Below are 22045 nucleotides of genomic sequence, written 5' to 3'. Positions count from 1 at the left end.
GAGTCAATGTGCAGGCTATATACAGGGGGTACAGGTACAGAGTCAATGTGGAGGCGATATACAGGGGGTACTGGTACAGAGTCAGTGTGGAGGCTATATACAGGGGGTACCGGTACAGAGTCAATGTGGAGGCTATATACAGGGGGTACCGGTACAGAGTCAATGTGGAGGCTATATACAGGGGGTACTGGTACAGAGTCAATGTGGAGGCTATATACAGGGGGTACTGGTACAGAGTCTATGTGGAGGCTATATACAGGGGGTACCGGTACGGAGTCTTTATTTAACTAGGCAAGTCAGTTAAGAACAAATTCTTAATTTCAATAACGGCCTAGGAACAGTGGGTTAACTGACTGTTCTGGGGCAGAACAACAGATTTGTACCTTGTCAGCTTGGGGATTTGAACTTGCAACCTTCCGGTTACTATCCCAACGCTCTAACCGCTAGGCTACTGGTGTTGATATGAGCCATGACCAACCTTTCAAAGCACTTCATGGCGACCGATGTGAGTGCCATGGAGCAGTAATCATTTAGGCAGATTACCTTCGCTTCCTTGGGCTTCCTTGGGCACAGGGATTATGGTGGTCTCCTTGAAACATGTAGGTATTACAGACTTGGTCAGGGAGAGGTTGAAAATGTAAGTGAAGACACTTGACAGTTGGTCTGCGCATGCTCTGAGTACACGTCCTGGTAATCCGTCTGGCCCAGCGGCTTTGTGAATGTTGACGTGTTTAAAGGTTTTGTTCACATCGGCTACCGAGAGCTTTATCACACAGTCATCCAGAACGGCTGGTGCTCTCGTGTATGCTTCAGTGTTTCTTGCCTCGAAGCGAGCATAAAAGGCATTTATCTCGTCTGGTAGGCTCACATCACTGGGCTGCTCGCGTCTGGCTTTCCCTTTGTCGTCCATAATAGTTGTCAAGCCCTGCCACATCTGACGAGCATCAGAGCCGGTGTCGTGGATTCAATCTAAATCCTGTATTGACGCTTTGCTTGTTTGATGGTTTGTCTGAGGGCATAGCTGGATTTCTTGTTAGTCTGGATTAGTCTCCCGCTCCTTTGAAAGCGGCAGCTCTAGCCTTTAGCTCAGTGCGGATGTTGCCTGTAATCCATGGCTTCGAGTAAGCTAATTCTCTCTGTTTATTTAGAAAGCTACCATGAGTAGCCTGTCTGGACTCCATCTCTTTAATGAGACAGAGGAAGGATAAATAATAAACTGAAACGAGCAAAACAAATTATAAAAAAGTAAGCGTGCCATGATGATCAGCGTATTGTGCGAGGAATGACGACAGGTGCCAGTTTTGCGTTCCTTTCTTCTCATAAATTGGATGTGGCTGAAGCAAAATGAATTTCGATTGAATCTTGTAAGCTAATTTTCTCCATATTTATCTCTCTCGTTACGAACTCCTCTCTAGCCACTTTGAACCACACGATCTTGCATTGACACTGCCTTTTTCACGTGGGATTTGCCACATCGTAACGGTATTGTTTGTTGTCCCTCAAAATGTGAATTCTAAATTTGCGTACACCCCATGTTCCATAATATTGTCATGGTCATGGAAAATCTGAATGTTGTTTCCTACGACCAATCAGCAATTGAACGTTGAGTGTAATGTTCGCTAAAGAGTCAGTCAAGCCAGGTAGGTACTTCCAAAAAATAGAACAAATAAAAAAAGTTTTGTCTGAAAATAATCTATATTGTTTTGGGCCAAGTGTTCATGCGTTTCTTGTACATTTTTATTCATACCTTTTTTGGGGGGAAGTATGAACAAGGAGTGAAGATCGGTAATAGGGGTTGAAACAATTTTGGCACGCTGATGTTGGCTTCGTTCTGTAGTTATTATCTGAACCATTCTGACATCAGACCGGCGTCCTACATCCTCAGAACAGGAGGTTACATTGTTGTCAAGGCTTTATATAGGAAGGGATAGGAGGGCATTTTTTACAAGTTTTATAGCCCATGTGCCTTCACAGGGGCGGGCCACTGATTGAGCAGAGCCCTAACTTATGAAAACCCAAATCTCACATTTTAGAAGCTAAAATCACAAATAATTTCATATTCAAACATTTAAATGCGTGCTAACCAAGGTTGCCAGGTGCACAGTGTTTCCTCCGACACATTGGTGCGGTTGGCTTCCGGGTTGGATGGCGCTGTGTTAAGAAGCAGTGCGGCTTGGTTGGGTTGTGTATCGGAGGACGCATGACTTTCAACCTTCGTCTCTCCCGAGCCCGTACGGGAGTTGTAGCGATGAGACAAGATAGTAGCTACTAAAAACAATTGGATACCACGAAAAAGGGGTAAAATTAAAACATTTAAATTGAACAACAATTCCAAATCCGATATCTCTGATGTGTAGACTGTTCAAATCAAATGTATTTATATAGCCCTTTGTACATCAGCTGATATCTCAAAGTGCTGTACAGAAACCTAGCCTAAAACCCCAAACAGCAAGCAATGCAGGTGTAGAAGCACGGTGGCTAGGAAGAACTCCCTAGACAGGCCAAAACCTAGGAAGAAACCTAGAGAGGAACCAGGCTATGTGGGGTGGCCAGTCCTCTTCCGGCTGTGCCGGGTGGAGATTATAACAGAACATGGCCAAGATGTTCAAATGTTCATAAATGACCAGTATAGTCGAATAATAATAAGGCAGAACAGTTTAAACTGGAGCAGCAGCACGGCCAGGTGGACTGGGGACAGCAAGGAGTCATCATGTCAGATAGTCCTGGGGCATGGTCCTAGGGCTCAGGTCCTCCGAGAGAGAGAAAGAAAGAGAGCAGGAGAGAATTAGAGAACGCACACTTAGATTCACACAGGACACCGAATAGGACAGGAGAAGTACTCCAGATATAACAAACTGACCCTAGCCCCCGGACACATAAACTACTGCAGCATAAATACTGGAGGCTGAGACAGGAGGGGTCAGGAGACACTGTGGCCCCATCCTTTCCACTGTAGATTCTGATAACTCTGATGTGTAGACTTTCCACTGTAGAGTTTGTCATCTTATCATTGATGAGAATGTCTCAGATGACAACCAAACTGACCTCATATTCATTAAGTACCACCGCAAATGTTCAATTGGTCGGATTACCAGAATATAGTTCATTTCCCCCCACCTTCTGATGTTCCCAGAATCTCTATGTTAACCAAGGGGTTTGCAAATGTAACATCAGTAGGGTAGAGAGAGGAAAAAGTGGGGAAGAGGTATTTATCAGGCCAACCTCATGATCTAAATGACGATAGTTGCTCAGCGAAACTCTATATTTGGTGAGTATTGGTCACTAATGTATTTTGTCTAATGGGACAATTACTGTGGAAGCTAACTGGGCTAGAGAGGATACTTGTTATGTTCATAATCTCCTCCTCTGCCCAGATACTGGTTCAGCCAATCAGCAATGTTTATTTATTTTATCCAATATGATTTTAGGTCTCTTCAAGATGACTGCAAAGACTCCTGTATGTATGAGGAAGACATCCAGATACTGCGAGTGAATGGAGGGAAACATCTCCCCAACATCTATACTGGTGACAGACCAGTCTTCATCTGTGAGAAAACGGCAAGTAACAGATTTACAATCAATCCACTCCATTTATTGTTGCGCGCCTTTGCATTATTCGTTTTGTATTATTGTACTGTATTTCCATTAGACAATCAATTCACCCAATCGTTCTAATATTGATCCGCTGTTTTACTGTGTCGTCGTGTGACAAGGCCCCACAGATCGACCCTGAAGATGACAAAATGGATGAGACGCTCTCTGACGATGAGACAAATCATGAAGTCAAGATAGAGTTGGGGCCACAGCCTCTCACCATCATGAAAGCAAGGTCTCCTCCTCCATCTTGTTGTTGTTCTCCTCCTCCATCTTGTTGTTGTTCTCCTCCATCTTCTCCTCCTCCATCTTCTCCATCTTCTCCTCATCCATCTTGTTGTTGTTCTCCTCCATCTTCTCCTCCATCTTGTTGTTGTTCTTCTCCATCTTCTCCTCCTCCATCTTGTTGTTGTTCTTCTCCATCTTCTCCTCCTCCATCTTGTTGTTGTTCTCCTCCATCTTCTCCTCCTCCATCTTGTTGTTGTTCTTCTCCATCTTCTCCTCCTCCATCTTGTTGTTCTCCTCCATCTTGTTGTTGTTGTTCTACTCCTCCATCTTGTTGTTGTTGTTCTACTCCTCCATCTTTTTGTTGTTGTTCTACTCCTCCATCTTGTTGTTGTTGTTCTACTCCTCCATCTTGTTGTTGTTGTTCTACTCCTCCATCTTGTTGTTGTTGTTCTACTCCTCCATCTTGTTGTTGTTCTACTCCTCCATCTTTGTTGTTGTTCTACTCCTCCATCTTTGTTGTTGTTCTTCTAGTGTTAGTAGTGTTTTTCCATTTTACAATTGTGGCATACGAAACCATGGTAATAGCACCCTGTCTGTTTGTCGCTATATCTGTTCAGATGTTGAGCTGTGTTCTCTGCTTACAGGCAGCTGTTGTCTTGGTACACAATGTCTCAGAACAGCATTGTATCTCCAGCGGTCTCCCCAGCCGACCTGCTCCCTCCAGCGGTCTCCCCAGCCCCCCTGCTTCCTCTCTGGGTACGTTGTGACATGGCCGACCCTGCCGGTACCACCTGGCTAGGAGCAGAGACCACCTGCACCGGCAACAACGTCTCCGGGGTCAAGCTATACTCCGTCACATGTGCAGGTAAGGGCCAGAGTGTAGAGGCACGTATTAATTTAAGAGCTCATGTCATAAACATTGAAATACATGGTTTCAATAGATGATTGATCTTTCATGTTGTTTATCGTTCAGGTTCAACTGTGGACAAGGGCGCATTCATCACTTTAGATCAGCTGAAACAGGAACACAAGAGAAGACATCATCCGTCCATGGTAAAGCCTAGCTCCTAGTCCTTCCTGTTTCTCTGATATTTCACTGGCTGCAGACTGGCTGAGACTCAGTGTTTACTGATTTTCTGATGTTGTCCTCCATTCATATATGCATTTAATTATTTATGTGAAACAGACCTACTCAAAACCCAGACTGTCTATGTGGTCTGTATCACTTCCTTGATTCCCTGTCCTTCGCCCTCCCAGATGGTTGCAAGAGGCACAGCCCAGTACAACCTGTTTGGGTCTCCTATGGTGGAGAAAACGACTATAGAATCTCAGAGCAGTGTCACAGTGGACTTCAGATGGAGCCACGTGGAGACGATCCTGGAGACTCCACCTCTCTCCTCCATGGCCACTCTGGTGAGTAGACAGGTTACACTTGGGCTTGCAACCCAAATCAACCCCTGGCCCCTACACCCTGGGCATTTGTGTCGATGTGACGGTTTGGATAGGTGTAAAGGTGGCAGCATATTGCGTAATACCAGGGGTTGGAACCAATATTAATTTCTTCTTTTCCACTGTTTTCGACCGGACAAAATAAAGTTCCGAACCGGTTGAAATTGAAATAAAAATTGTAACTGTTGAAATTGGGACGAGAGAGGGTGTATGAGGAGGCTTGGGCTTGAAGCGCTTCTTATGACAATAAGGATCTGAATTAGTCCCACAGATGAGCGGCTTCTATGAAGGAACTTGGAATGTCTTTGAACTTCAGACAGTTGGCTTAGCGTTGGACCAGAGGTAGCTAGCTAAGCTTGTGTGTGCAGAGCGGCACCAGAATTCAAATGTTTAAAAAAAACTTTTTTTGTAATTAATAAATCCAACGTGAAACGTGATCACTATAGTTTCCTTAACTAGTAACTAGGAAAAATGTATCAAGTCTTCTCAAAATGAAAAAATCTGAATCACGCTTGTAACATCAGTAGGCTACCCTCCCCCTCCGAACCGTCGGCTACCGTAGCCCCTCCCCCCTCCGAACCGTCGGCTACCGTAGCCCCTCCCCCCTCCGAACCGTCGGCTACCGTAGCCCCTCCCCCCTCCGAACCGTCGGCTACCGTAGCCCCTCCCCCCTCCGAACCGTCGGCTACCGTAGCCCCTCCCCCTCCGAACCGTCGGCTACCGTAGCCCCTCCCCCTCCGAACCGTCGGCTACCGTAGCCCCTCCCCCTCCGAACCGTCGGCTACCGTAGCCCCTCCCCCTCCGAACCGTCGGCTACCGTAGCCCCCTCCCCTCCGAACCGTCGGCTACCGTAGCCCCTCCCCCCTCCGAACCGTCGGCTACCATAGCCCCTCCCCCCTCCCTTAAAAGTAGTTTTGTGTTGTTATCCATCTCTGATGTTATTGCTCGGTGGTCAGCAGATCAGTGTTGACGTAAAGTGGTACTATAGATTAAATTTAAGAGAGTTTTACTCATTTGGAGCAACGTTCTTCACTCCATCTTCCTTCATTCCATTTGTTTATTTTATTTTTTACTCTGAGGACTTTGTTGTGTTTTTGTGGGATTGGAGAAAAAATGCCCAGAATGTTTTTTAACCGGTTCTATGCTTTAAAAATACCTGTTCTCATCCTGAACAGTTTAGATCACTTTTATTCTGATTCTGTTCCTCAATTATAATTTTTCTTTCTTCCTTGAACCCGGTTCCAACCCCTGCTTACAACTCTCCAACCCTCTCGGGTCTAGACTAGGATGGAGGGACTGTTTCTCTCAGATCTAGACTCGTACCCAGGATGGAGGGACTGTTTCTCTCAGATCTAGACTCGTACCCAGGATGGAGGGACTGTTTCTCTCAGATCTAGACTCGTACCCAGGATGTAGGGACTGTTTCTCTCGGGTCTAGACTAGTACCCAGGATGTAGGGACTGTTTCTCTCAGATCTAGACTAGTACCCAGGATGGAGGGACTGTTTCTCTCAGATCTAGACTCGTACCCTGGATGTAGGGACTGTTTCTCTCAGATCTAGACTAGTACCCAGGATGGAGGGACTGTTTCTCTCAGATCTAGACTAGTACCCAGGATGGAGGGACTGTTTCTCTCAGATCTAGACTAGTACCCAGGATGGAGGGACTGTTTCTCTCAGATCTAGACTAGTACCCAGGATGGAGGGACTGTTTCTCTCAGATCTAGACTAGTACCCAGGATGTAGGAGGGACTGTTTCTCTCAGATCTAGACTAGTACCCAGGATGTAGGAGGGACTGTTTCTCTCAGATCTAGACTAGTACCCAGGATGTAGGAGGGACTGTTTCTCTCAGATCTAGACTAGTACCCTGGATGGAGGGACTGTTTCTCTCAGATCTAGACTCGTACCCAGGATGTAGGGACTGTTTCTCTCAGATCTAGACTAGTACCCAGGATGTAGGAGGGACTGTTTCTCTCAGATCTAGACTAGTACCCAGGATGTAGGAGGGACTGTTTCTCTCAGATCTAGACTAGTACCCTGGATGTAGGGACTGTTTCTCTCAGATCTAGACTCGTACCCAGGATGTAGGGACTGTTTCTCTCAGATCTAGACTAGTACCCTGGATGGAGGGACTGTTTCTCTCAGATCTAGACTAGTACCCTGGATGGAGGGACTGTTTCTCTCAGATCTAGACTAGTACCCTGGATGGAGGGACTGTTTCTCTCAGATCTAGACTAGTACCCAGGATGGAGGGACTGTTTCTCTCAGATCTAGACTAGTACCCAGGATGGAGGGACTGTTTCTCTCAGATCTAGACTCGTACCCAGGATGGAGGGACTGTTTCTCTCAGATCTAGACTAGTACCCTGGATGTAGGGACTGTTTCTCTCAGATCTAGACTCGTACCCAGGATGTAGGGACTGTTTCTCTCAGATCTAGACTCGCACCCAGGATGGAGGGACTGTTTCTCTCAGATCTAGACTCGTACCCAGGATGTAGGGACTGTTTCTCTCAGATCTAGACTCGTACCCAGAATGGAGGGACTGTTTCTCTCAGATCTAGACTCGTACCCAGGATGTAGGGACTGTTTCTCTCAGATCTAGACTCGTACCCAGGATGGAGGGACTGTTTCTCTCAGATCTAGACTAGTACCCAGGATGTAGGGACTGTTTCTCTCAGATCTAGACTAGTACCCAGGATGGAGGGACTGTTTCTCTCAGATCTAGACTAGTACCCAGGTTGGAGGGACTGTTTCTCTCAGATCTAGACTAGTACCCAGGATGTAGGGACTGTTTCTCTCAGATCTAGACTAGTACCCAGGATGGAGGGACTGTTTCTCTCAGATCTAGACTAGTACCCAGGATGGAGGGACTGTTTCTCTCAGATCTAGACTAGTACCCTGGATGGAGGGACTGTTTCTCTCAGATCTAGACTAGTACCCAGGATGTAGGGACTGTTTCTCTCAGATCTAGACTCGTACCCAGGATGTAGGGACTGTTTCTCTCAGATCTAGACTCGTACCCAGGATGTAGGGACTGTTTCTCTCAGATCTAGACTAGTACCCAGGATGTAGGAGGGACTGTTTCTCTCAGATCTAGACTAGTACCCAGGATGGAGGGACTGTTTCTCTCAGATCTAGACTAGTACCCAGGATGGAGGGACTGTTTCTCTCAGATCTAGACTAGTACCCAGGATGGAGGGACTGTTTCTCTCAGATCTAGACTAGTACCCAGGATGTAGGAGGGACTGTTTCTCTCAGATCTAGACTAGTACCCAGGATGTAGGAGGGACTGTTTCTCTCAGATCTAGACTAGTACCCAGGATGTAGGAGGGACTGTTTCTCTCAGATCTAGACTAGTACCCAGGATGTAGGGACTGTTTCTCTCAGATCTAGACTAGTACCCAGGATGGAGGGACTGTTTCTCTCAGATCTAGACTAGTACCCAGGATGTAGGGACTGTTTCTCTCAGATCTAGACTAGTACCCAGGATGGAGGGACTGTTTCTCTCAGATCTAGACTAGTACCCTGGATGGAGGGACTGTTTCTCTCGGGTCTAGACTAGTACCCTGGATGGAGGGACTGTTTCTCTCGGGTCTAGACTAGGATGTAGGGACTGTTTCTCTCAGATCTAGACTAGTACCCTGGATGGAGGGACTGTTTCTCTCGGGTCTAGACTAGGATGTAGGGACTGTTTCTCTCAGATCTAGACTCGTACCCAGGATGGAGGGACTGCTTGGTAACTCCTCTCCCCCCTGCAGAATATCACGGTGTCGAGTGGCGACATGAGAAGTCCCATGTATCCGTTGTACAGGGAGCTGGAATTTCTACAGGTTTGTGCCAAAAATAATACTTTGAAATGCCTTTTATTAGCCTGTTTTAAACCTACATTACAATGATGTGGGTTGGGGTCAATTCCCATTTTAAATTCCAGCCAATTCAGGAAGTAAACTTGACAATAGAAATTCAAATGCTCTTCAATGCGTTTCAATGAGGAAATTCAAATAGGAATTACTTTCTGAATTTTAAACGGAATTGACCCCAACCCTGGTGAGCAACACCGTTCAGCCTGGTTTAACGAGGCCATCACACTATAGAGCGAATGTCATGTGTTAAAGCCTGTTGCTGGTTGTGGTTGTCAGGTCCTGGCTGATGGTCTGAGGACCGGAGAGACGGAGTGGATGGAACCCGTGGAGACCAGGCCTGCCCTGCAGTTGATAAGGGAATACCTGGATGGTGACATTTTGTCATTTAAGCATCTCCAACATTTTAAGCAAACATTTATTAGAAAGACAACTTTTCACAACTATATGAAATGAGTTGCTTTGTAACCACTCTGAAATAAACATGTTTAAACTAATATATATATATATGTTATAAAGTTTATTGTCTTTCGCTCACTTCTTCTCCTTTTCAGAACTGCAGAACACTGTAAAGACTCTGCAGGATCAGTTTACCAAAGAGGTATGACTGATATCACTCTCCATCTCTCCATCTACTCCACCTACCCATCTCTCCATCTCTCCATCTACTCCACCTACCCATCTCTCCATCCATTCATCTCTCCATCTCTCCATCCATTCATCTCTCCATCTCTCCATCCATTTATCTCTCCATCTACTCCACCTACCCATCTCTCCATCCATTCATCTACTCCACCTACCCCGTCTCTCCACCTACTCCACCTACCCATCTCTCCATCTCTCCATCCATTCATCTCTCCATCTCTCCATCTACTCCACCTACCCATCTCTCCATCCATTCATCTCTCCATCTCTCCATCTACTCCACCTACCCATCTCTCCATCTACTCCACCTACCCATCTCTCCATCCATTCATCTCTCCATCTCTCCATCCATTCATCTCTCCATCTACTCCACCTACCCCATCTCTCCACCTACCCCATCTCTCCACCTACCCCATCTCTCCACCTACCCCATCTCTCCCATCTACCCCATCTCTCCATCTACTCCACCTACCCCACCTCTCCACCTACCCCACCTACCCCATCTACCCCATCTCTCCATCTACCCCACCTACCCCATCTCTCCACCTACCCCATCTCTCCACCTACCCCATCTCTCCATCTACTCCATCTACCCCATCTCTCCACCCAAAAATACATAAAAAATACACATCAAATTTCAATTTATAGGATTCATACAATATATACAGTGGGGGGAAAAAAGTACTTAGTCAGCCACCAATTGTGCAAGTTATCCCACTTAAAAAGATGAGAGGCCTGTAATTTTCATCATAGGTATACTTCAACTATGACAGACAAAATGAGAAAAAAAAATCCAGAAAATCACATTGTAGGTTTTTTACTGAATTTATTTGCAAATTATGGTGGAAAATAAGTATTTGGTCAATAACAAAAGGTTAGCCAGTCTCCAGATCTCAACCCCATAGAAAATCTTTGGAGGGAGTTGAAAGTCCGTGTTGCCCAGCAACAGCCCCAAAACATCATTGCTCTAGAGGAGATCTGCATGGAGGAATCGGACAAAATACCGTGTGAAGACTTACAGAAAACCTTTGACCTCTGTCATTGCCAACAAAGGGTATATAACAAAGTATTGAGATAAACTTTTGTTATTGACCAAATACTTATTTTCCACCATAATTTGCAAATAAATTCATTAAAAATCCTACAATGTGATTTTCTGGATTTTATTTTCTCATTTTGTCTGTCATAGTTGAAGTGTACCAATGATGAAAATTACAGGCCTCTCATCTTTTTAAGTGGGAGAACTTGCACAATTGGTGGCTGACTAAATCCTTTTTTTGCCCCACTGTATCTACAGCAGTAGATGGAGGAGAACTCTCTGGGGAAACCACATACAGTACCTTCAGAGTATTCACACCCCTTGAATTTTCCCACATTTGTATTAAAAATGTAATAAATTGAGGTTTTTGGTCTCTGGCCCACACACAATACCCCATAATGTAAGTGGAATTATTATTATTTTTTTACTAATTTAAAATGCAAATCTGAAATGTCTTGAGTCGATAAGTATTCAACCCCTTTGCCTAAATCAGTAATAAAAATGTGCTTAACAAGTCACATAATAAGTTGCATGGACTCAGTGTGTGCAGTAATAGTGTTTTAACGGGATTATTTAAATGACCCTCTCTGTACCCCACACATACAATTATCTGTAAGGTCCCTTAGTCAAGAAGTGAATTTCAGACAAAGGTTCAACCACAGAGACCAGGGAGGTTTTCCAACGCCTATTGGTAGTATCCCTTTTGAGCATGGTGTAGTTATTCATTACACATCAATACACCCAGTCACTTCCTAAGATACAGGCGTCTTTCCGAACTCAGTTGCCGGAGAGGAAGGAAACCTGTCAGGGAATTCATCATGAGGACGGACAATGGTGACTTTAAAACAGTTATAGAGTTTAATGGCTGTGAAAGGAGAAAACTGAGGATGGATCAACTACATTGTAGTTACTCCACAATACTAACCTAAATGACAGAGTGAAAGGAAGGAAGCGGGTGAGTAGTTCACTCAAAGACTGAGAGGCAATAGTTGGAACAATTTTAATATCTTCAAAAAATGAAGGCGAAGCGAAAGCAAGGCAGAGAGCTAGCTATATTTCTTGGGACTTTTTCCACTTACTTAGCTAGCGAACGCAGCTAGCTAGTTTAGCTTATTCAAACACTCGGCTCAAACCGAGAAGGATGATATGTTAGCTAGCTAGCTGGCTAAGGCTATCCAATGCTGGAACTCTTCTATGTCGAGGTAACTACTGCATGATTGTAACGGGTTTACTAACGCGTTAATTCTAGTAGCTATGTTAACTAAGACGTTAGCTAATATGGTGACAACGATGTAGGCTGTGTGTAGTGGTTATGGTATGAAGGTTTTGGCTTGGTTAGGTTTTTGTCGCCTGGTCACAGACAGCTGTTGTGTTGTGCTCTGAAGTTCACAAACTTAAGTGAAAATTGTGAGAGGAGCGCATCGACGCGAGAAGGAATTACATACAAGATGCAAATGATCATGGTGTTTGTATGTGGCTACTATGAAAATTAACTGTTTGTTTGTGATCCGAGGTGTATTCATTCTGCCGACTCCGTTGAAAAACACTTCCTAAATGGAAGCAAACGTAACGACACGGGGATAAACACGCCTGAATGTGTCCAATAGAAACTCTCATTTGCAACTGTTGGACTAATGATCACACCCTAGATCAGCTAGATGCAGGCCAGAGGGTACAAGGAGGTATTGAATGTGTCTCTGTCTGTCACCTTGATTACTCAAAATCCTCTCGACCTGTGTGTACCTACTAGGTTGTAGCAACTCATGATGGGTACAGGGAACATTCTAGTATCATGTCGTAGCCTAAACCTATCGATAATAACAATGAGCTGGGTGAATGGAATATGAATGGCAGTCACCCAATATGCTGTAATAGAAATAAGGGCTGTGCTCATTAAAATATATATATTGCCCCCCTTAAACGGTCGTACTCGCCCCTGATCTTAAACGGTACCGACCGCCACTGTGTTATGGGTCGTACTCGCCCCTGATCTTAAACGGTACCGACAGCCACTGTGTTATGGGTCGTACTCGCCCCTGATCTTAAACGGTACCGACCGCCACTGTGTTATGGGTCGTACTCGCCCCTGATCTTAAACGGTACCGACTGCCACTGTGTTATGGGTCGTACTCGCCCCTGATCTTAAACGGTACCGACTGCCACTGTGTTATGGGTCGTACTCGCCCCTGATCTTAAACGATACCGACCGCCACTGTGTTATGGGTCGTACTCGCCCCTGATCTTAAACGGTACCGACCGCCACTGTGTTATGGGTCGTACTCGCCCCTGATCTTAAACGGTACCGACCGCCACTGTGTTATGGGTCGTACTCGCCCCTGATCTTAAACGGTACCGACTGCCACTGTGTTATGGGTCGTACTCGCCCCTGATCTTAAACGATACCGACCGCCACTGTGTTATGGGTCGTACTCGCCCCTGATCTTAAACGGTACCGACCGCCACTGTGTTATGGGTCGTACTCGCCCCTGATCTTAAACGGTACCGACTGCCACTGTGTTATGGGTCGTACTCGCCCCTGATCTTAAACGGTACCGACCGCCACTGTGTTATGGGTCGTACTCGCCCCTGATCTTAAACGGTACCGACCGCCACTGTGTTATGGGTCGTACTCGCCCCTGATCTTAAACGGTACGGACCGCCACTGTGTTATGGGTTGTACTCGCCCCTGATCTTAAACGGTACCGACTGCCACTGTGTTATGGGTCGTACTCGCCCCTGATCTTAAACGGTACCGACCGCCACTGTGTTATGGGTCGTACTCGCCCCTGATCTTAAACGGTACCGACCGCCACTGTGTTATGGGTCGTACTCACCCCTGATCTTAAACGGTACCGACCACCACTGTGTTATGGGTCGTACTCGCCCCTGATCTTAAACGGTACCGACCACCACTGTGTTATGGGTCGTACTCGCCCCTGATCTTAAACGGTACCGACCGACACTGTGTTATGGGTCGTACTCGCCCCTGATCTTAAACGGTACCGACCGCCACTGTGTTATGGGTTGTACTCGCCTCTGATCTTAAACGGTACCGACCACCACTGTGTTATGGGTCGTACTCGCCCCTGATCTTAAACGGTACCGACCGCAACTGTGTTATGGGTTGTACTCGCCCCTGATCTTAAACGGTACGGACCGCCACTGTGTTATGGGTCGTACTCGCCCCTGATCTTAAACGGTACCGACCGCCACTGTGTTATGGGTCGTACTCGCCCCTGATCTTAAACGGTACCGACCGCCACTGTGTTATGGGTCGTACTCGCCCCTGATCTTAAACGGTACCGACCGCCACTGTGTTATGGGTCGTAATCGTTAAGGACGGGGGGAGTTTTTCAGGATAAAAAGAGAAACGCCGCTCAGCATCCTGGAGGAAAACCTGGTTCAGTCTGCTTCCCATCAGACACTGGGAGATGAATTCACCTTTCAGCAGGACAACAACCTAAAACACAAAGCCAAATCTACACTGGAGTTGCTTCCCATCAGACACTGGGAGATGAATTCACCTTTCAGCAGGACAACAACCTAAAACACAAGGCCAAATATACACTGGAGTTGCTTCCCAAGAAGACAGGGCATGTTCCTGAGGGGCTGAGTTACTGTTTTTACTTAAATCTGCTTGAAAATATATGACCTGAAAATGGTTAAATACTTTTATAATCAAAATATTAGTCCTTTTTATATATATATATATATATTTTTTTTTCATGGATTTTCTACAAATGTTAGAATTTGACAACTTTGACATCAGAGTATGTTATGTAGATCGTTGACGGAAAATTACAATTCAATCCAATTTAATCCAACTTTACAACACAACAACATGTCAAAGGGGTGTGAATATTGTATCATCAAAACTGAACAAGTTGAACAATTGAAATGCATGTCATCATAATGCTTTATCTGATTGGTCGTGGTCCCCCCAGGCAGTGAAGGTGAAGACTGAGATGGGAACATCAGAGACAGAGATATTCAACTCTCTGATGAAGAGAGGAGATCTGGACTTCATAGAACAGCTCTGGGTTCACATGAGGAACAGTGAGTGGAGTGGAGTAAAGTAGAGAACAGCCTGCCTTTTTGTTTTCACTTTGGAGGATGTTGTATGAACAATAAAAAGCTATTCAGTTCCTTATTTACATTTTGAAAATGGTAATAAATTCAACTTCCTATATGAACTTGGATGTGGAACATTTGAGCTGTTTATTTTATTTCATCACTACTTTTCCTTCACAGGTGTGACTTCCTATCAAGATGTCGGAGACTGTCTGAAACTGGTCATCAAAGCTTTGCAGTATGGTGACATTAAACCTTGGGTAAGTATAGTGTGTGTCCTCAGATCATATTAAGACATTAGAGACTGATCTGAAACTGGTCATCAAAGCTTTGCAGTATGGTGACATTAAACCTTGGGTAAGTATAGTGTGTGTCCTCAGATCATATTAAGACATTAGAGACTGATCTGAATCTGATCATCAAAGCTCTCGACCCGCTCCACTACAGCCCCGTCGATGTGAATGGGGGCGTGGCTCGGCCCTGCGTTTCCTGTAGTCCACGATCAGCTCCTTTGTCTTGCTGACGTTGATGGAGAGGTTGTTGTCCTGGCACCACACTGCCAGGTCTCTGACCTCCTCCCTATAGGCTGTCTCATCGATGATGGAGAGGTTGTTGTCCTGGCACCACACTGCCAGGTCTCTGACCTCCTCCCTATAGGCTGTCTCATCGTTGAGGGAGAGGTTGTTGTCCTGGCACCACACTGCCAGGTCTCTGACCTCCTCCCTATAGGCTGTCTCATCGTTGATGGAGAGGTTGTTGTCCTGGCACCACCAGGTCTCTGACCTCCTCCCTATAGGCTGTCTCATCGTCTTGTTGTCTCCGAACTTAATGATGGTGTTGAGTCGTGCCCGGCCACACAGTCGTTGGTGAACAGGAGGGGACTCGGCCCCTGACCAATGACTGTACAGGAGGGGACTAGGCCCCTGACCAATGACTGTACAGGAGGGGACTAGGCCCCTGACCAATGACTGTACACGAGGGGACTAGGCCCCTGACCAATGACTGTACAGGCACCACAGGGTTGACCAATGACTGTACAGGAGGGGACTAGGCATGCGCCCCCGAGGGGCCTTTGCGTTGAGGGTCAGCGTGGTGGATATGTTGTTGCCTACCCTCTCCACCTGGGTGTGGCCCGTCAGAAAGCCCCAGGGTCCTGAGCTTAGTGATGAGCTTGAAGGGTAATATGGTGTTGAACGCTGAGCTGTAATCAATTAACAACTTTTTAACATAGGTGTTCCTCCTGTCCAGGTGGGAGAGGGCAGTGTGGAGTTCAATAGAGATTGTGTCATCTGTGGATCTGTTGGGGCGGTATGAGTTGATATCGGTATGTTGATGTGAGCAACGATCAGCCCTTTCAAAGCATTTCATGGCTACAGGTGTGATTGGTCCAGGGCGATAATCATGTAGACAGGTTACCTTGGCGTTCTTAGGCACAGGGACTATGGTGGTCTGCTTGAGACATGTAGCTATTACAGATTGTGTCAGGGAGAAGTTGAAAATATCAGTGAGGACACTTGCCATCTGGTCAGCGCATGATGGTAATCCGTCTGGCCTTGTGAATGTTAACCTTTTTTTAAAGGTCTTACTCACATCGGCTACAGAGAGCGTGATCACACAGTCGTCCTGAACAACTGGTGCTCTCATGCATGGTTCAGTAAATTTAGCTCGTCTCGTTGACTCGCGGCTGGGTTTCCCTTTGTAATCCATGATTAGTTTGCCACATCCGAAGAGCGTCAGAGCTGGTGTAGTAGGATTTGATGTTAGTCCTGTATTGAAACTTTGTTTGATGGTTAGTCTGAGGGATTTCTTGTTAGTCTGGATTAGTGTCCCGCTTCTTGAAAGCGGCAGCTCTAGCCTTTAGCTTAGTGCGGATGTTCCCTGTAATCCATGGCTTCTGGTTGGGTTATTTACTCAGGGTCACCGTGGGGACGATGTCCTCGATGCCCTTTATTAATGAAGCCAGTGACTGATGTGGTATACTCCTCAATGAGTTGGGTTGAATCCCAGAACATATTCCAGTCTGTGCTAGCGGAACGGTCCTGTAGCTTAGCGTCCGCTTCATCGGACAACTTCCGCATTGTGCGCGTCACTGCTACTTCCTGTTTCCTGTTTTTGCTTGTAAGTAGGAATCTGGAGGATAACGTTATGGTCAGATTTGCCAAATAGAGGGCGGGAGAGTTGACTTTATATGCAATTCTGTGTTTGGAGTTAAGGTGATCTAGAGTTTTTTTTTTTTTTTTTTTTTTTCGCCTCTAAATCCACAGAAATGATGTCAAACGGATTTCGGTTTCCCTGCGTTAAAGTCCCGGGCCACTAGGCGAGTCGCCTCGGGACGAGCGTTATCCTGTTTGCGCGATACAGCTCGTTGAGTGTGGAATTAGTGCCCCAGCATCGGTTTGTTGTGGTAAATAGACAGCTACGGGAACAAATATTGATCAACTCTCTCTCTCTCTTAACTGCTGCGCGTCTCTCCTGATGTTTTTGTAGATTCACAGAGACAGCAGCAGCTCCCTCAGTAAGCTGATCCTTCAGTCTTACCACCATCAGATGGATCACGTCTCTTTAACAGGCCTCACACCTGTTCACATGCTGCTGGAGATGGGCCTCGACAAGATGAGGAAGGACTACATCAACTACCTCATAGGTCACACACACACACACACACACACACACACTGCTCTGTGATCCAAAGGTTCTGTCGGTTCGAATCCCGAATACCTAATAGGACGTGGTTGTTCAGTTAAAAGTGAAACAATGTACTATTCTCCATGACACCACAGAGAATGATACCGACAGGACCTAACAAGTTATTGGGATCCCTGTGCTATGGTTCCAGACAAAACACCATCTAATTCTTATCTTACAGCGTTTTAAGTTGATTTAACGGTTCATGTTTTCTTCTTCTCAGATCAAGATCTGACCACGCTAAACCACCTGGTGAGTCCGAGGTTTATACTACTTTAATCAGAAAATCATCTCGGTAACATTTAAAAAAAAAAAAATAATAATAATTTAAAGCGAGAATCCTTATTGAAGCAATAACAAAATGGACACCCTGCCTTTTATTGGTGAAAAGCGTGAGTGGATGGGCCTGGAGAAATGAAACCACTTTCAAATTCCTAGACAGAGCTATGGAAGCAAGGACTGACCATCCATGATATCAACATTATAGTTATAACCATGTTATGAGGCTATACAGGACTGACCATCCATGATATCAACATTATAGTTATAACCATGTTATGAGGCTATACAGGACTGACCATCCATCAACATTATAGTTATAACCATGTTATGAGACTATACAGGACTGACCATCCATGATATCAACATTATAGTTATGACCATGTTATGAGGCTATACAGGACTGACCATCCATCAACATTATAGTTATAACCAAGTTATGAGACTATACAGGACTGACCATCCATCAACATTATAGTTATAACCATGTTATGAGACTATACAGGACTGACCATCCATGATATCAACATTATAGTTATAACCACGTTATGAGGCTATACAGGACTGACCATCCATCAACATTATAGTTATAACCATGTTATGAGACTATACAGGACTGACCATCCATCAACATTATAGTTATAACCATGTTATGAGACTATACAGGACTGACCATCCATCAACATTATAGTTATAACCATGTTATGAGACTATACAGGACTGACCAGCCATGATATCAACATTATAGTTATAACCATGTTATGAGACTATACAGGACTGACCATCCATCAACATTATAGTTATAACCATGTTATGAGACTATACAGGACTGACCATCCATCAACATTATAGTTATAACCATGTTATGAGACTATACAGGACTGACCAGCCATGATATCAACATTATAGTTATAACCATGTTATGAGACTATACAGGACTGACCATCCATCAACATTATAGTTATAACCATGTTATGAGACTATACAGGACTGACCATCCATGATATCAACATTATAGTTATAACCATGTTATGAGACTATACAGGACTGACCATCCATCAACATTATAGTTATAACCATGTTATGAGACTATACAGGACTGACCATCCATGATATCAACATTATAGTTATAACCATGTTATGAGGCTATACAGGACTGACCATCCATCAACATTATAGTTATAACCATGTTATGAGACTATACAGGACTGACCATCCATGTTATCAACATTATAGTTATAACCATGTTATGAGACTATACAGGACTGACCATCCATGATGTCAACATTATAGTTATAACCATGTTATGAGGCTATACAGGACTGACCATCCATCAACATTATAGTTATAACCATGTTATGAGGCTATACAGGACTGACCATCCATCAACATTATAGTTATAACCATGTTATGAGGCTATGCAGGACTGACCATCCATCAACATTATAGTTATAACCATGTTATGAGGCTATACAGGACTGACCATCCATCAACATTATAGTTATAACCATGTTATGAGGCTATACAGGACTGACCATCCATCATATCAACATTATAGTTATAACCATGTTATGAGGCTATACCTGTTGTTCTCCTGTAACTGTGTAACTGTGTTGTCCTGTAACTGTGTAACTGTGTTGTCCTATAACTGTGTTGTCCTATAACTGTGTTGTCCTATAACTGTGGTGTCCTATAACTGTGTAACTGTGTTGTCCTATAACTGTGTTGTCCTATAACTGTGTAACTGTGTTGTCCTATAACTGTGTAACTGTGATGTCCTATAACTGTGTAACTGTGATGTCCTATAACTGTGTAACTGTGATGTCCTATAACTGTGTAACTGTGTTGTCCTATAACTGTGTAACTGTGTTGTCCTATAACTGTGTAACTGTGTTGTCCTATAACTGTGTAACTGTGTTGTCCTATAACTGTGTTGTCCTATAACTGTGTAACTGTGTTGTCCTATAACTGTGTAACTGTGTTGTCCTATAACTGTGTTGTCCTATAACTGTGTAACTGTGTTGTCCTATAACTGTGTAACTGTGTTGTCCTATAACTGTGTTGTCCTATAACTGTGTAACTGTGTTGTCCTATAACTGTGTAACTGTGTTGTCCTATAACTGTGTTGTCCTATAACTGTGTAACTGTGTTGTCCTATAACTGTGTAACTGTGATGTCCTATAACTGTGTAACTGTGTTGTCCTATAACTGTGTAACTGTGTTGTCCTATAACTGTGTAACTGTGTTGTCCTATAACTGTGTTGTCCTATAACTGTGTAACTGTGTTGTCCTATAACTGTGTAACTGTGATGTCCTATAACTGTGTAACTGTGATGTCCTATAACTGTGTAACTGTGTTGTCCTATAACTGTGTAACTGTGTTGTCCTATAACTGTGTAACTGTGTTGTCCTATAACTGTGTTGTCCTATAACTGTGTTGTCCTATAACTGTGTAACTGTGTTGTCCTATAACTGTGTAACTGTGTTGTCCTATAACTGTGTAACTGTGTTGTCCTATAACTGTGTTGTCCTATAACTGTGTTGTCCTATAACTGTGTAACTGTGTTGTCCTATAACTGTGTAACTGTGTTGTCCTATAACTGTGTAACTGTGTTGTCCTATAACTGTGTAACTGTGTTGTCCTATAACTGTGTAACTGTGATGTCCTATAACTGTGTTGTCCTATAACTGTGTAACTGTGATGTCCTATAATTGTGTTGTCCTATAACTGTGTTGTCCTGTAACTGTGTTGTCCTATAACTGTGTAACTGTGATGTCCTATAACTGTGTTGTCCTATAACTGTGTTGTCCTATAACTGTGTTGTCCTATAACTGTGTAACTGTGTTGTCCTATAACTGTGTAACTGTGTTGTCCTGTAACTGTGTTGTCCTATAACTGTGTAACTGTGATGTCCTATAACTGTGTTGTCCTATAACTGTGTAAATGTGATGTCCTATAATTGTGTTGTCCTATAACTGTGTAACTGTGTTGTCCTATAACTGTAACTGTGTTGTCCTATAACTGTGTAAATGTGATGTCCTATAACTGTGTTGTCCTATAACTGTGTAACTGTGTTGTCCTATAACTGTGTTGTCCTATAACTGTGCTGTCCTATAACTGTGCTGTCCTATAACTGTGCTGTCCTATAACTGTGCTGTCCTATAACTGTGTTGTCCTATAACTGTAACTGTGCTGTTCTATAACTGTGATGTCCTATAACTGTGTTGTCCTATAACTGTGATGTCCTATAACTGTGTAACTGTGTTGTCCTATAACTGTGTTGTCCTATAACTGTGTAACTGTGATGTCCTATAATTGTGTTGTCCTATAACTGTGTAACTGTGTTGTCCTATAACTGTGTAACTGTGATGTCCTATAATTGTGTTGTCCTATAACTGTGTTGTCCTATAACTGTGTAACTGTGTTGTCCTATAACTGTGTTGTCTGTAACTGTGATGTCCTATAACTGTGTTGTCTGTAACTGTGTTGTCCTATAACTGTGTAACTGTGATGTCCTATAACTGTGTAACTGTGTTGTCCTATAACTGTGATGTCCTATAACTGTGTAACTGTGTTGTCCTATAACTGTGTAACTGTGATGTCCTATAACTGTGTAACTGTGATGTCCTATAACTGTGTAACTGTGATGTCCTATAACTGTGTTGTCCTATAACTGTATAACTGTGATGTCCTATAACTGTGTTGTCCTATAACTGTGTAACTGTGTTGTCCTATAACTGTGATGTCCTATAACTGTGTAACTGTGTTGTCCTATAACTGTGTAACTGTGTTGTCCTATAACTGTGTAACTGTGTTGTCCTATAACTGTGTTGTCCTGTAACTGTGTTGTCCTATAACTGTGTTGTCCTGTAACTGTGTAACTGTGATGTCCTATAACTGTGTTGTCCTATAACTGTGTAACTGTGTTGTCCTATAACTGTGTTGTCCTATAACTGTGTAACTGTGTTGTCCTATAACTGTGTAACTGTGATGTCCTATAACTGTGTAACTGTGTTGTCCTATAACTGTGTAACTGTGTTGTCCTATAACTGTGTAACTGTGTTGTCCTATAACTGTGTAACTGTGTTGTCCTATAACTGTGTAACTGTGATGTCCTATAACTGTGTTGTCCTATAACTGTGTAACTGTGTTGTCCTATAACTGTGTTGTCCTATAACTGTGTAACTGTGTTGTC

The 22045-nt window shown here is 44.1% G+C and overlaps 1 protein-coding gene across 4 annotated transcripts in view; it reads left to right on the top strand.

The window, feature by feature from the left end:
- Positions 1 to 22045, top strand: part of zwilch (zwilch kinetochore protein) — a 61549-nt gene that overhangs the window by 2079 nt on the left and 37425 nt on the right. For 3 of the 4 annotated variants that reach the window (XM_064990203.1, XM_064990202.1, XM_064990199.1), the window contains exons 2-13: positions 3429 to 3558; positions 3714 to 3829; positions 4467 to 4687; positions 4796 to 4875; positions 5080 to 5235; positions 9029 to 9100; positions 9410 to 9503; positions 9685 to 9731; positions 14759 to 14870; positions 15066 to 15145; positions 17373 to 17529; positions 17794 to 17822. In XM_064990203.1, coding sequence (XP_064846275.1) covers positions 3429 to 3558; positions 3714 to 3829; positions 4467 to 4687; positions 4796 to 4875; positions 5080 to 5235; positions 9029 to 9100; positions 9410 to 9503; positions 9685 to 9731; positions 14759 to 14870; positions 15066 to 15145; positions 17373 to 17529; positions 17794 to 17822 — 1294 coding nt within the window. The remainder of the gene's footprint in view (positions 1 to 3428; positions 3559 to 3713; positions 3830 to 4466; positions 4688 to 4795; positions 4876 to 5079; positions 5236 to 9028; positions 9101 to 9409; positions 9504 to 9684; positions 9732 to 14758; positions 14871 to 15065; positions 15146 to 17372; positions 17530 to 17793; positions 17823 to 22045) is intronic. The other variant, XM_064990201.1, reaches the window with a different exon arrangement.

Source organism: Oncorhynchus masou, chromosome 15, assembly GCF_036934945.1.
Source record: "Oncorhynchus masou masou isolate Uvic2021 chromosome 15, UVic_Omas_1.1, whole genome shotgun sequence".
Taxonomy (NCBI): Eukaryota; Metazoa; Chordata; class Actinopteri; order Salmoniformes; family Salmonidae; genus Oncorhynchus; species Oncorhynchus masou.
This window is presented reverse-complemented; position numbering and strand designations above follow the sequence as displayed.